The 13854-nt window shown below is 33.5% G+C and overlaps 2 protein-coding genes across 4 annotated transcripts in view; both read right to left on the bottom strand.

The window, feature by feature from the left end:
* Positions 1-9531: 9531 nt before the first annotated feature.
* Positions 9532-10041, bottom strand: LOC110422299 (S-protein homolog 6-like). The gene has a single exon (XM_021436161.1). It carries the CDS (start codon positions 10039-10041, stop codon positions 9532-9534), a length of 510 nt encoding a protein of 169 aa, XP_021291836.1.
* Positions 10042-11899: 1858 nt separating this feature from the next.
* Positions 11900-13854, bottom strand: part of LOC110421735 (holliday junction resolvase) — a 5953-nt gene continuing 3998 nt past the window's right edge. For all 3 annotated transcript variants that reach the window (XM_021435397.1, XM_021435398.1, XM_021435400.1), the window contains 2 exons: positions 13365-13854; positions 11900-13070 (listed from right to left, as the gene is read on the bottom strand). The exon at positions 13365-13854 is cut by the window's right edge. In XM_021435397.1, the coding sequence (XP_021291072.1) occupies positions 12179-13070; positions 13365-13854 (1382 nt within the window). In that variant the 3' untranslated portion in view covers positions 11900-12178. The remainder of the gene's footprint in view (positions 13071-13364) is intronic.

The following is a 13854-nucleotide window of genomic DNA, read 5'->3' as shown; positions in this document are numbered from 1 at the left end:
ATCAACCCTGGTAATCCCTGAACTTGGAGGCAACTCAATTATAATGTGAATAGTAACCGTTATGGCCTCTATGGCTGCTGCTATGGGATAGATGCAACAAAATGAAAGTAAAAGGAGAGGCAAAATCTTAACAGAATCAGCCATTTTTTTTCTTTTTGGTGAGAAGATCAATGTTTAATTCTGTGAATAAGGACACTGCTCTTAAAGCAATGAAATGAGGGTGAAAGAGTGAATTAACAATTAATAGAATAATTTTCATATTGCGCTGTTGTTTGCTGTTTAGGCGTGACAGGTCAGGCATCTAGGCTGTGCCAATTAATATTTCACATTGATTCTTCAGTTACTGCAATGCTTTAATTGTCCTTTAACGTGGAGTCGCGGTATTGGAATTACCTAATTAGCAAGACTTAAAGTTTCATTAATCAAATTCCTGAAGTCTATTATTAAAAATTAAATTGAAGATGGAGTAAACAAAATTTCAAATAATTTCTATATATTTTGATATTTTATTAAAATAGATATTTTATTAAAAATTCTGATAAAATTTTTACTGTCCAATAAACATCACTCAAATTTTACACGTAGTTGTAATTTTAATTAAAAGTTTTTATATGATTAATTTTTTCATCAAATTTTATCAATCTATTTTTATTTAACATTTTAATTTTTTTATTCGATCAATTTTAACGAAGAACATTAAAACTTAAATCCAAAAAATAAGTTCTTTCCTTTAAAATTTTTAAATTTGTATTACACCCCATTTCCATTTTCAGATTCATCATGGGTTGTGGCCCTTTTGCCTTTTCTTGGGCCTACCATATTTTTGGTTTTGTTCTAAACCTAGTCTTGAGCACCCTTACATACATGTATGCATAAAGGTAAATGTGACATATTTTCCAATATATATATATATATATATAATATGGAGAGCGAATATAGTGTAACCTTACATGCATGGAGAGTAAAAAAAAAATTAGCTGAGTTTGGTGGCACTTGAATTTTCAAGTTGACTTGATTAACGTTAATAGCTAAGCAGGTTACACTTTTATTAGACTGTTATTTATATTTTAATGAAGTGAAGATTTTTTTTATTCCATTTAATTTATAGGCTAGAAGATGAAGTAATTTCCTTATAGTATAAGAATGAAACTTTACGTCTATGCCAACTACCTAATGGATAGGGGACACTTCCTTGGTGGTGCTATTGGCCCAAAAATTTTTAAAAAGAAAACCTTAAAATTTTGAGAGAGCTATTCAAAATTAATGAAATTATAAAGGAATACATAATGAAAATATAAAAAGAAATTACTGAGTCAACGATACTTGGAATAAACTTGATACATTATATATTATATATGTCTGTAATATGTAAAGATTAAATAACAGAAAATAAAAATATATGGGTGGTTATGAAGTTAAAAGGCGCGCATCAAATGCAAAGTGCAACAACATTGAGAATAGTTTTCGGGCTGAAATTCTAACACTAGGAAATATTAGGCATCCAAATATTGTGAAGCGTTATGGTTTTTGCTATCACCAAGGTTCCAATCCGCTTCTTTATGAATACATGGGAAAACGATAGCTTGGTGAAGTACTTCATGGGGCCTCCTGTAGCTTAGAATGCCCTACTTGCTGAAGGTCTTGCTTATTATTTACATCATGACTGCAAACCTAGGATCGTTCACCGTCCAGTGATATCTTACATGATGAAAATTTGGAAGCCCATGTTGGTGATTTTGGTTTGGCGAAAGTGATTGACATGCCCCAATCTAAGTCCATGTCAGCAGTCGCTGGATCATCTGGCTACATTGCCCAGGTAGGTTATGCCTTTGGTGTTGTACTTTCGCCACTAATTACTATTACCATCGGTCAAGATGATATGTGAAGATGCCTCTAACAGTGATTTATTGTTATTATTTTTCTGCTTTATGCGGTTATTCACTTGAAATGGGATATTTGTTTGCGTCCAAGTGATCTAGAACATATTAATTTTCAGTGCTAGTGAATAAAGAATTTAAGATCTAGTTAGGGTAAGGCATGTAATGATCTGTCTGTTTGTCCCATTTTTCTTATCTTTCCCATGCTCTGTGGACATTGATATTGATATTTTATTGTTTTAGATGATTGACATTATCTCTCTTCTTCATGACAGAATATGTATATACTACTAAAATTACAGAAAAACCCTATAATAGGCTTAACTTTTAAAGCATATTTGTATCTTTTCTAGACAATATCTTCTCTCAACAATGAAAAATAGGTTTTTGAAAATTTTAAATTTATATATAAATTTCACCACAAATATATATATGGATAAAATATTTGGCAGAAGCAACGAGTCAATGATGGCAAATGCTATCGGCAGTTGTGATATACTCGGCCTTGGGGGAGGTTGCGCAATAGACGAATGCTTCAACGGTTGCAGGATGAAATATGGGCAAGATGCTCACTATTCCTGACAATACTTTTATTTGTCGTTACCATTGTTAATGCATTTTTAATTTTTATATGTGTTTTTTTTTTACTATCTATTAATAAACTAATTCTTACAATCAAAAATGGTTTAGGTTCAAATCAGCATCATTTGTTATAACATTATACTTGGTGTTTTAAGTTTGATTAGTATTACAATTGATTTGTATTTGATCGTAATCATTAATTTTAATAGTAAATGCAAAGTAAAAAAAATACTATTTTAATTATAACAAATTCGTCCTTAATAGTAAAAACAATAAATACCTTTGATTATAATTATTTTCAATCATAATTTCTTTTTGCAAGCGTCAATTATAATTGCAACACTAAATTGAAGTTTGGTTAAAATAATAAAGATAAAATGCATTTTCACTCTAAAAAATTACTGCTTGTAACATTCTTTTAAAAATATTTATTTTTAAATGATTATGAATTTTTATATTCACTATATTTTTTATTTATTATTGCATCATATTTTAAACCATTAATTTATTATTATTATAATTTGTAAATAATCCCAGCACACCAAATCACATAGTTTATTGTTGAACCCTTGTAATGATTGAAATGACATCGTTTTCCTTCTTAATGCTTCTTTCTCCTGCCACACGGTGTCGTTTTACCAAGTTATAAAAGGCTTTTAAGAAATTATACATAAAAAAATAACTATTATGCTTTTCAACAGCACAAGTAGAGAACAAAAGAAACGGAAAGAATAAGGAAAAAATAGAGAAAAAAAACATTTAAAAACTTATATATAGTTTAATTAAATTACGTGTCTCTTTTTTATATTTTTAAGTCCATAAACATTGAATAAAAAAATATTTTCATTATTTTTAATTAAGTTAGATTGTATTTTTGTTTTTTAATTATTTGAGAGTAATTATATGAACTTTCTTATTTGTAAATAACTATGGAGTTATGATAATAAAAAGTTAAAAGGTTAGCATTGCATTTTGAAATAACGGGGACGAAAGTATACTTTAAAAATATATCAAAGAGGATTTCGTATTTTACTCCTAAAAATAGACACTGGTGACTGTTAAAATAAACACTTGTATCTGCTAGGATGAGACACCTATATTTATAAATAGACCCTCCTTTGGCTCTAGAGATAACATAAAAAACCAACAAATAGCAATCTCTGATTTCTTTTTCAGTGTTCTTTAAATTTCTTTTATATTATTTTATTGCACAAAATATTATAAAAGTTTAGTAATCAAGATTGTACCTTATTAATTTGTTTTTAGCTGATAAATAAAGAGTAATTATTTGGTGGTTTATCCGGTAAAACTCATGTTTGACATGGCATATGTCTATTGGTATCGTTAGTTAAACTTTTCATTTATATAATAAATCTCGCCATTTCTCTCCTCCCATTTCACCAATACATTAACGAAATATGAAAAAAAAATTCCATCCATCAAAAAATTGTGAACTGAAAGTTTTAGAATCAAAAAAGGTTGAACAACTCTAATCCGAGGAATATTCACATATTGAGAAATATGATCCTATGGAAATAGATGATTTTGGCCATACTGTGACGATACTATTAAAAAACTTACTTATATTTAATGATGTATTCAGAATTTTGTATGAGAGTGGATGAAGAGTAATCATATAATGTTCTGAATCAGGTTATTAAGTTAATAATTCGATTCAGAGCGAAAAAGCAAATCACTCTTGAAATAAAAATAAATTATAAATGTACTAAATCTTTTTTTTTCAATTCTCTCTCAAACAAAGAGATTTCAAATTCACTGTTTTTTTTCTTCATTTTACAAAGATTGTTTGCATTAGTCCCTCAATAGAGGAAGATAGCCGTATGACACACTAGTGTTCCCAGTCATTGATTTTCATCCAGTTAGACTGATCATAGCTAAAACAGAACCCATCCTGACCAGAAGACATCCCTACGAAGCACATTTCTAAGAGGGCAAAAGCAAGCCATGACCCCTTCTTGCTACCATTCTCAGCTTTGCGTATGTACTGCTTATTCGGCCACCATATGATTCAATTCAGCTTCCACTCCTCCCAATGCGATCAGCCGTGGTAATTCCTGAACTTGGAGGCAACTCAATTATAACGTGAATGGTAACCGTTATGGCCTCTATGGCCACTGCTATGGGTAGATGCAACAAAATGCAAGGAAAAAGAGAGGCAAAATCTTAACAGAATCAGCCATTTTCCATTTTTATGAGAAGATTGATGTTTATTCCTGTGAATAAGGACCCTGATCTTTAGGCTATTAGGGTTTTATAGAGCTAAAGCTATGTGACGAGGATGGAGAAGCGAAGATTAACAATTAATAAAATAGGTATCATATTACAGTTTTTTTGCTGTTTAGTTTAGGCGTAATAGGTCAGGCACCTATATCGTGCCAATTAATACTTCTTAAAAATTGTGTCCACTGCGTTAATTGTCCTTTAGCGTGGAGTTGGGGATTCGAGTTGGGCAAGACCTAAAGTGAAAATTTCATAACTGAAATTCCTGAACTCTATTATTAAAAACTATTAATTAAAAATTAAATTTAAAAATTCCAATTAATAATTTGTATATATTTTGATAGTTTTATTGAAAATTCTGACCATTTTTACCGTATAATAAATATCACTCACATTTTACACAGATATTATTTTCATTAAATTTTATCAATTTACCAATTTCATTTAAAATTTTAATTTATTTCAATTAATTTTAACGAAGAACCTTAAACTTAAACCCAGAGAATAAGTTCTCTTCATTGAAATTTGCCAATTTGTAGCAACATCCCATTTCCATTTTCGGTGTCATCATGGGTCGTGGCCCTTTTGCCTTTTCTTGGACCTATCATATTTTAGGTTTTATTCAAAACCTAAGATGAATGCATATAGGTTAATTTAAACATATTTTCCCAAAAAAAAAAAAGAGAGACATGTAATATGGAGAGGGAATATAGCATATACTGTTTGTAGCTTTTAAACCTTACATGGAGAGTAAAAGAAAATAAAGATAAAAAAATAATAGCTGAGTTTGGTGGCACTTGAATTTTCGAGTTTTAAGGCTTTTGACTTGATAAACATTAATGGCTAAGCAGGTTACACTTTTATTGGACTGTTATTTATAATTTTAATGAATTGGAGTTTTTTTTTTTATTCCATTTAATTTATAGGCTGGATCATATAAGAAGAAGTAATTTCCTTATAGGCAACTACCTAATTGGTAAGCTACACTTCTTTGGTGGGAGTGCTTTCTTGGGGCCTCGAAATTGACCTTACTATTGGCCCAAAAATGAATAAATAATTTTAAAATAAAATTAATGAAATCTTTGCTGAGTCAATGTTTACTTGGAATCCAGTTGATACCTTTGCCTTATTATATATGTGAGCAATAGGTAAAGATTAAATCATAGGAAACAAAAATATATGGGTGGTGAAGTTTGGAAGCAAAGAGAAGAGAGTCGACAAAATTTGGAGGCTGGCCCAAGCAAGCATGCGTGATTGTGAATGTATAACAAGTTGGAAGGCGCAACAGGAGTTCGACAAGCGCCCCCACGCTTTTTGCTACCATGTCACCCAGCACTCGGAAACCCCCTTTTTAGTGCTACTTTTTTTTGGTGTTAAAACATGAGAATTTCCATTCATTATAAGCAGCAAGAACCACCTGCTTCACTGCACAAAACAGAGGAAGACTGCTTGCTTCCACAATTAATTAAGGCATCACTCTTGAAGTTGAAGGAGATGGTTTTTGGGCACCGTTTCCCTCAGATGCACCACTTCAACTTGCTACTACTTTTTACTGTTTTCACAGCTTAATTTTAGCATTAAGGAATAAAAAGTTATATTATTTAATTAAAAATAAAGTAAAAGAAAACAAATCAGAAAGACTCATGATTTTTAATCAATCGCCCATTAGGTTTAAGTTAAAAGTTTTACCTTTTGCAATGAAGAATTAAGATTGAAGATTCAATATTTTTTTCCTTTTCTGAGTTTATTCAATTATATTGAAATGGTTTTTCTTTTTTTTTTTTGTTTTTGGTCAATGGCAATGAGAAGGGGTCTTTAATTTTTAAATTCTTGGTTTCTTTTTTTTTGGGTAATATTCATTCACTATATACCCGCCATGGAGTTTGTTGCTTTATCAGGAAGCCAGATTGCCCTGCAACTGCAAATTTGTGGTACTGTTGAGTGTACAGAATTTTGATTGAAGAGGATATTTGCAGAGGAAACATCCTTTTCAAGAAGATCTTGAGTACCTTCGAATCTATGGGAAAATATTATATGAACACTGAAGAGTACTTGATTCAGAGGTCATCAAAAGTTTCATGTGCAACACATTGTGCGGCTTCTAGCTAGCAGCCTTGTATACCATATCAAGTGTCAGAAAACACTAGAAAATTATGCAAGTGACGAAACAACTACTAGATATATGATGACACCTTCTCAACATACCTGCACAGACATTAGCTTATGAAAGGTAGTACAGAATTTGCAAATAAATAATATAGGGTTTTTTCTATTAGTGTTTTGTTGATTAAAAGCACAGAAAGAGACACTCCATACTTGCTAGAGAAAGAAGATCCATATAAGTTGGAAAAACCCTGTAACTGAAAAAGTGTTTGCATATTCATTCAGCAAAAATTAGAAAAAAAAAAAAAAAGGATTTCTTTGCCCCTGAAATTATAGAGAACAGCAGGGGAAAAAAAGAAAAGGGAATATTATCATACGCCATTTTGGTTTATGGAAACAGAAAGAGACTGCTGCCATCGTGCTGTATATGGTTTGTCTCTATCTTTTGAAGGGTGTATCTTTCTATCTATTTATCTACATTGTTTCCTCATTGACTTGCTTTTTCTTTGATGTGAATTGAGTTGATGAGATGAGGGTGTGAAGGAGATTGCCCTTTTGGATTTTGCTTTTGCTTCTTTAAAGATTGGATGCAATCCAGAAGAGCAATAAATGGGTGCCATTGTATGATCAATCATCATCATGCTACTTGAAATGGTGACTTAAATCAATTGACTGCCACTACTCAACCTGAGCTTTCTCTGCCTCTATCATTTGGAAGTCATCTCAAACTCAATTCTCGAGTTTTAATGCATTTAATGAGGTTTTTTTGTATAAACTTAAAATTTTTTAAGTTTGAACTATAAAATGAAATAACTTCAAATCTTTTTAAACTTTACAAAGAGAGTTTACAAAGTCATTACATATCCGTAAGATTATAATTAAAAAAATTAATAAATTAACATACTTATTAAATGACTTGACAAATTTATTTGTGAGGTTAAAAACTCTATCAACAATATATATCCATTAAGATAAAAAATCAAAATTTCAATATAATCGTTTCAAGTCAATAGCTTTCCTTATCTATAAAAAGAGTTGCTAATCTAAGTTTTTCCAAGGGTTGAGATCATAGCCACTCATGAATTATAGAAGGACCAGGGCATGCTAGACATAAAAGCAATGAAAAGCAAGGTTTACTTAGTCATAAACTTAAGACAAGGAACATTCATTTCCTATTAAGGAGAAAAAGAGAAAGTTGATACTTCGAAATGAAACAATTCTGCGTGATGAATCAAGTGGAAAAGACAACTTCATTTTGGACAAGTTGCCGCATATTTTTCTTTTCAGGGTATTATCAAAGGACTCATATTTCACTGTTACAGGTTTTGGAGTGGCAACCAACAATGCCAGGCTAAACAAGTAGTATCAACTTTGCGGCTCATCATAACGTTGTCTTTTCTTAAAATAATAATATAATTTTATTAAATGCTTATTCATTGATTCGAATCTCGCATTTTTCTTTACTTCGATCCCCATATTTAAGCAGGCTATGGCACCAATTACCAAAAATTAGTGCAACTATGAAGTGTAAGCAGTCACTTTGGCTGCCTTTTCGGCTTGTCTGATATGCCTGTATGAAGGTTTTTGATAAGAATCATGTCATATCTACACTCTAGTCCGTATGCTCTGTGCTTGCGTTCTTGTTAAGAAAAGTCCTGCTATATCCACAATTCATTGCCAGAACTAACTCAGCACTCCAATTTGATGCTCTGCTCTATCAAGAAAAGAAAATTTTGAATTTTAAACTGTGAGAAGAAACCAGTGTTGCTGTAAACTGTTGATGCAATGATTTATTGCATTTGTTCGATGAGTGGAACCAGAATCTTTATCGAATCATGGGAGTAGGGTGTAGAGACCCACGAGTACTGGTGAGACAGTGAAGCGATAAAAAGCATGTTAAACCAAAACCAAAAGTTGGAGATAAAAAGTTTCTGCTATCAAAAAAAGGTTGCTTTGCAATATAATATGTAATCCCTTATTTTATGATCTTGGGCACTTCCAGGATTTCTCTTTCATGATTCTCCTCAATAAACTATGTGCTTTGTCGAAATGCTCAAACCTGCTTCAGCAAACATCTTATTGGTCATCAAGGCAGTTTAATCCTGACACTTAATCTTTTGCGCCTAATCTTCATTACTCGTGTATTATTTTATTGGATCCCACTTATGATTGATACACTGGCATGTATTCAAAGATGAGATTCATAATCACTCTTATGGCGATGATTTTGTCTTATTATACTACTTTCTTGCCACTTAACAGCTGCCAAGGCAAGTTGCTAATCACCATGGACGGGCCAAGACTATATTCTTTTTTCTTTCTTCCTTAACCTTTTGTTCCACACTCCTATTTTAATGTGCTGTGGAGTTTCATGCCCCAAACGAAAACCAATTATAAAGTTAGTACAACTAAAGTACAATATATCACTACAAAGATTCCGAGGAGATGATCTTGTGTTTTGCACTTTCAAGGACCTTAAATAACCAAAAATAAAAAATATGTATATGGAGTATAATTTCATTAGGTATATGTATGCCTGAGGATGGAAATTTTTTATTTTTTTTTTGCTTTCAAGGCCGAGCTTACCATTAAGATCTCAATGGTCAAAACTGTTCTGCTCATATAGCAATAGCAAAAGCAATTACATTGGCAGAAAACATGTTGTTTATGGTTACCCGACAAACGTTTAAACCTCTGGCTGCACAGAAAGGATAGGGTGCCATGCAAATCAGTACCAGGAGAAGTCTTTCTTCCAGTTGACTTCATCACTGCTGAAATAGAACCCATCCTCTTTCACCAGCCAGGAACATTTCTTCAGAGGAGCACACCGCTGACTGTCTCTGGGAACCTTAAACGCATCGAAACTCCTCCTCTTGGCATCCCATTTCAGGGTACACAAGTAATGGGAATTGCCCCAGATATTGGTCTTGAGCCTCCATCCGAAATCGTCACCCTCCTGGAGGGCACGCCCGCCCATATCCCCATCCTGCTGCGATATGCACCAGATGACTAGAGGCAGCGAAGAGTTGTTGGAGAAGCCATTGATCACACGAACTTCATACTCCATGCCGAAAAAGTGTTCTGGTTGATACACAGACATGAAGATGATGCCTACAGCCACACAAAACATTATCAGAACTCTTGTGGCAATCTTCATGTTTGGCAGATAATGATGCAGCCTCTTCTTCCACAACAACCTAAATTCTAAAACAATAAGAGCGATAGTAGGAATCCTCATAACTACATAGCAAGCTAATATAGGCACTTTTAGTCCACCAAACTAATATGGCCTTTCTATGGTAAGTCATAAAGATATATATATAACGTATAAGTCATGCCAGCACAGAATCAGGTAATCTTGGATTTATTGCTTTTTACTACAACCCTGGCAGGGGAAAAAAAAGGCAAAACAAAACAAAAAATTGTCAACACAAAAAGCCAAGTGAGCAGTTATCATATTAGAATGTCACCGAGGAGGACCACACCATGTTACATGACCTTTATTAATGTTCTAGATTTTCTTTTGGTGCTGTCTCCGAAAGCTTTGCACAAAAGAAATTTCCCTTTTTTTCCATTCTATTCTTGTCTTTATGTTATGTCCATTCTGCATCTGGTCTATAACAGTACTATTTTCTCCACTTCCTTCAACATAACTAAGGGTCGCTTCCAAAAATCACAGAAGCCATTGTAATGATTCGTAAAACGCGATGCATTTGCAAGAATGGCAAAATCATAATTGAAAGACATTTATAGAAGTATATTATGCTAATTATGTAACATTCTTCCATGATCACATGGCAGCAAATTAAGGGTAATAATTGTGGCCTAAAAAGGTTGTATTTAATTATGGCAAGTGGTTCCCAGAATGGACATGCCAAATCAAGCTTATATATATATATATATATCGAGCATAACCACTCTTGCAATTTGCAATTCTTAATACAGATACATGTGCTTTGTCGTGGGTGCATTCCAACTGGGATATTAGAGAACTTAGAAGCCAAACAACATTGAGAAATAATCCGCGTATCTTATGCTTGATCTTTTAATATTAACTCTTCTATGGAACTTTTAAGTTATCATCCTTTGCATTGCCAATGACGCAGCAACATAAACTTTCTATATATCTTTGCTCCACAGAAAAAAGCGAAACATCAACTTTCTATCATTTTCAAGTGTTCCAACCTCAACTTGGTTTGTGCCTGTGAAACACAGTAAGACAATGTGCCAGTGAAGGGCTTAACTTTAAGATTAGGAATGAATTTTTGGATTAACCGCCCTTTTAGTAATTGCCTTTCTGCATAATAAACATTGGACCCGCTGTTGATTATATGAGATTACCATCAAAAATGTTGAACTTAATCACAGTGTTATGTATCGGCTCCAATATTAAACACATTCAAGCCCACAGAGAAATACTAACCATCGAATCTGGACAGGGATAAAACAGGGGAACACATGCACCTGAAATCAGCCTCTGTATCATATCTATGTTACCATATTTAAGAATTAAGATCAGTATTAAAGGGCGGACAATGCTATGCAGATGAAATCATAGACCAGAGATTGATGATTTAGACGCAAGTACAGTTCTGATCATGTTGTTCAACAGTTAATTTGGAGAGGGAAACTTACCACCCAACAATAAGTTCAATCAAGACTGTCCCACTAAAAACCTTTTTTCAAGGTTACACTGATGGCAAGTCCATTATGTTAAACATTAAAAAGAAAGAAAAACCAAACCAAAGGTTTTCAACTTTCAAGGTCTTGCTTCTAACACATACAATGATTCGAGAATCGGGTTTTCCCCCATGGGCTGGACTAAACGTATCTGTCCATTCCCATAAACTTTTCAAAAGGCAAAATTCATTCTCAAATCTTTTCTTTGCGGGGGTACACATCCTTAAATCCTTAATACTACCCACCACCAAAGTACTTTATCAGTTAAGCTATCAACAATCATTGAATTCGAGAAACACAATACACAACTCAAGCACCAGCATGAAAATATGAATAAGCAAATGAAAATGAACTCCTGTAAAAGAATGCAAAATTCAGCATAAAGAAAAGGAAATATTATATAATTTGACCACAAATTTTCATTGGTACTAAAGCAATTATGTTTAAAATTAGGTTAGAGAACAAATTCTGTACATACATGTCCGTCCTATAACATGTGAGAAATGGAACCATGTCCTGGCAAGATTAAAATTGCCACAGCCAATGACAAGAATGAACGTAACATTTTTACCTGCTTAGAACTATTTGAGCCATATCCAATCCCTTCCATACTTCCTATACAATTTGAATTCAGCAACCCAAGTAACTTGTCAAGCACTTTGAGAAATTTCCATGCAGAGGGCTTCTATGATCACTTAACTAGTAAGACCCACCATTCGAGCAATCACATTTTCAAGGCTAGAAAAGTGAGTCAATAACTTGTCATGAAGTTCAGCAGACTCCATATGATTTGGTTGCCACTGGGTAAGACAGTCACTAATAACCTTCAAGCCATTTTGCAAGAATTCCACTCCCTTGTTAATTCCATCAGGAAGTTTCCTTCTCTTGTTTGATTGGTTTTCATCATCAATCTCCATGTTATCACATCCTGAAGCTTCTGCTTTGATATTTGAGATCTTGCGAACCTTTTCTTTTAGAACTAGACCTTCCTCAAGAAGTAGCCCCTGTTGCTCGGAGCTGGGTGTAACTGCATGAAGAGCCATTTCTTTTTCAAGAAAAGCCTTAAACTCAGACATAAATCTTTCTTCATTCATCTCATTTCCTGACACTAGGTCATACGAAAGAGCTGCATCTTGTGGCACAAATTTCCATAGCTGATTGCAATTAGTACGAGCAGCAAAATATCCAAATGCTGCCATGCTAAGATGAATAATCGCCCAGTGTTGCTCTCTCAAAAGCATGTGATACAACTCCCAGACAGCAGAGCTTTTAGCACAATTATCACTTTCCGACATTCCCATGTTACTAAGTCCAGCCATGAAAAGTGCCAGTCCAGGTTTGCATTGATACAACAGAGTATCTGAAGCTCCTGGTCCTGAAACAAACAGATTGTGAAGCTCCAAGATGACCTTCTCCATTTCATCAGATGCATACAGGTGACTCAAATTTGAGATAATCACTAATGTTTGACTCAAAAGCATACAATAGACTTCCTTGTTTAATTTGTCCACAGAATTCCTACAACCACAAGCAATAGCAACTAGGAACTTCAAGGTCTTCATGTCAGTGTCAGATACAGTGACCTGGCTGCATGGAATAGTAATTTCATTTAATATTGAGACACTAAAATCAATTTCATAGGTCAGAAATAGAATCAAAAAGTTCTTAGAAGAAAATTTTTGCACAGATCTTCAGCTACATTAGCATGCAAGCAAAGGATGTCAAACCAGGAGATGATTTGTCTACAGTGAAATCTGTTAGTTTTCATTTGATTTGCAGGAAAAGAATTAGGAACTTCTACAAAGACATTGCTACTTCTGTTTCCAATTGACAAAAACAGATACCGGTTCATTAATGAATAAACACATTGCAAGCACTTACAGTGACTGCAAGAAAGCAGATAGAGCAAAAACTGGAATCCCAAATTCAGAACTGGAGACAGTCAACGATTTGTCATCAAAACTATCGATGAAACCAAAATAATCAGTAATGATTTTGTCTTTAGTGATACTTCTCATGTTCTGTGATAGCAAGGTTAGTGGAAAGCCTTCCAAAAGCAAGACTGCATATAAAACTGGTGATAACTGCAATCTGTCATCACCTGCCACAGAACTGTAAACACGATCCACCACTGATGGGGTGCTAAATGTGAGAAGAATGCAGACTGAGCGGGCTATCTTTCGGAGACTGGAATGTGGAACAAAAACTGATTCAGGAGATGCAACTAATTTCATTAATGCACATAGTTCATCGATGATTTCATTCACCAAGCCTATTTCAGCATGCCGAACCAAAAAGCACCAAAGTTCCATTATGATTTCTGAGCAAAGAAAATGAGGGTGCAAGAAATTTTTAACCAGGAAAGACCCCA

This window comes from Theobroma umbraticum, unplaced genomic scaffold (genome assembly GCF_002168275.2).
Source record: "Theobroma umbraticum cultivar Fairchild unplaced genomic scaffold, ASM216827v3 scaffold_130.0, whole genome shotgun sequence".
Classification (NCBI taxonomy): domain Eukaryota; kingdom Viridiplantae; phylum Streptophyta; class Magnoliopsida; order Malvales; family Malvaceae; genus Theobroma; species Theobroma umbraticum.
Note: the sequence above shows the minus strand (reverse complement) of the source record. Positions and strands in the feature narration are given on the sequence as shown.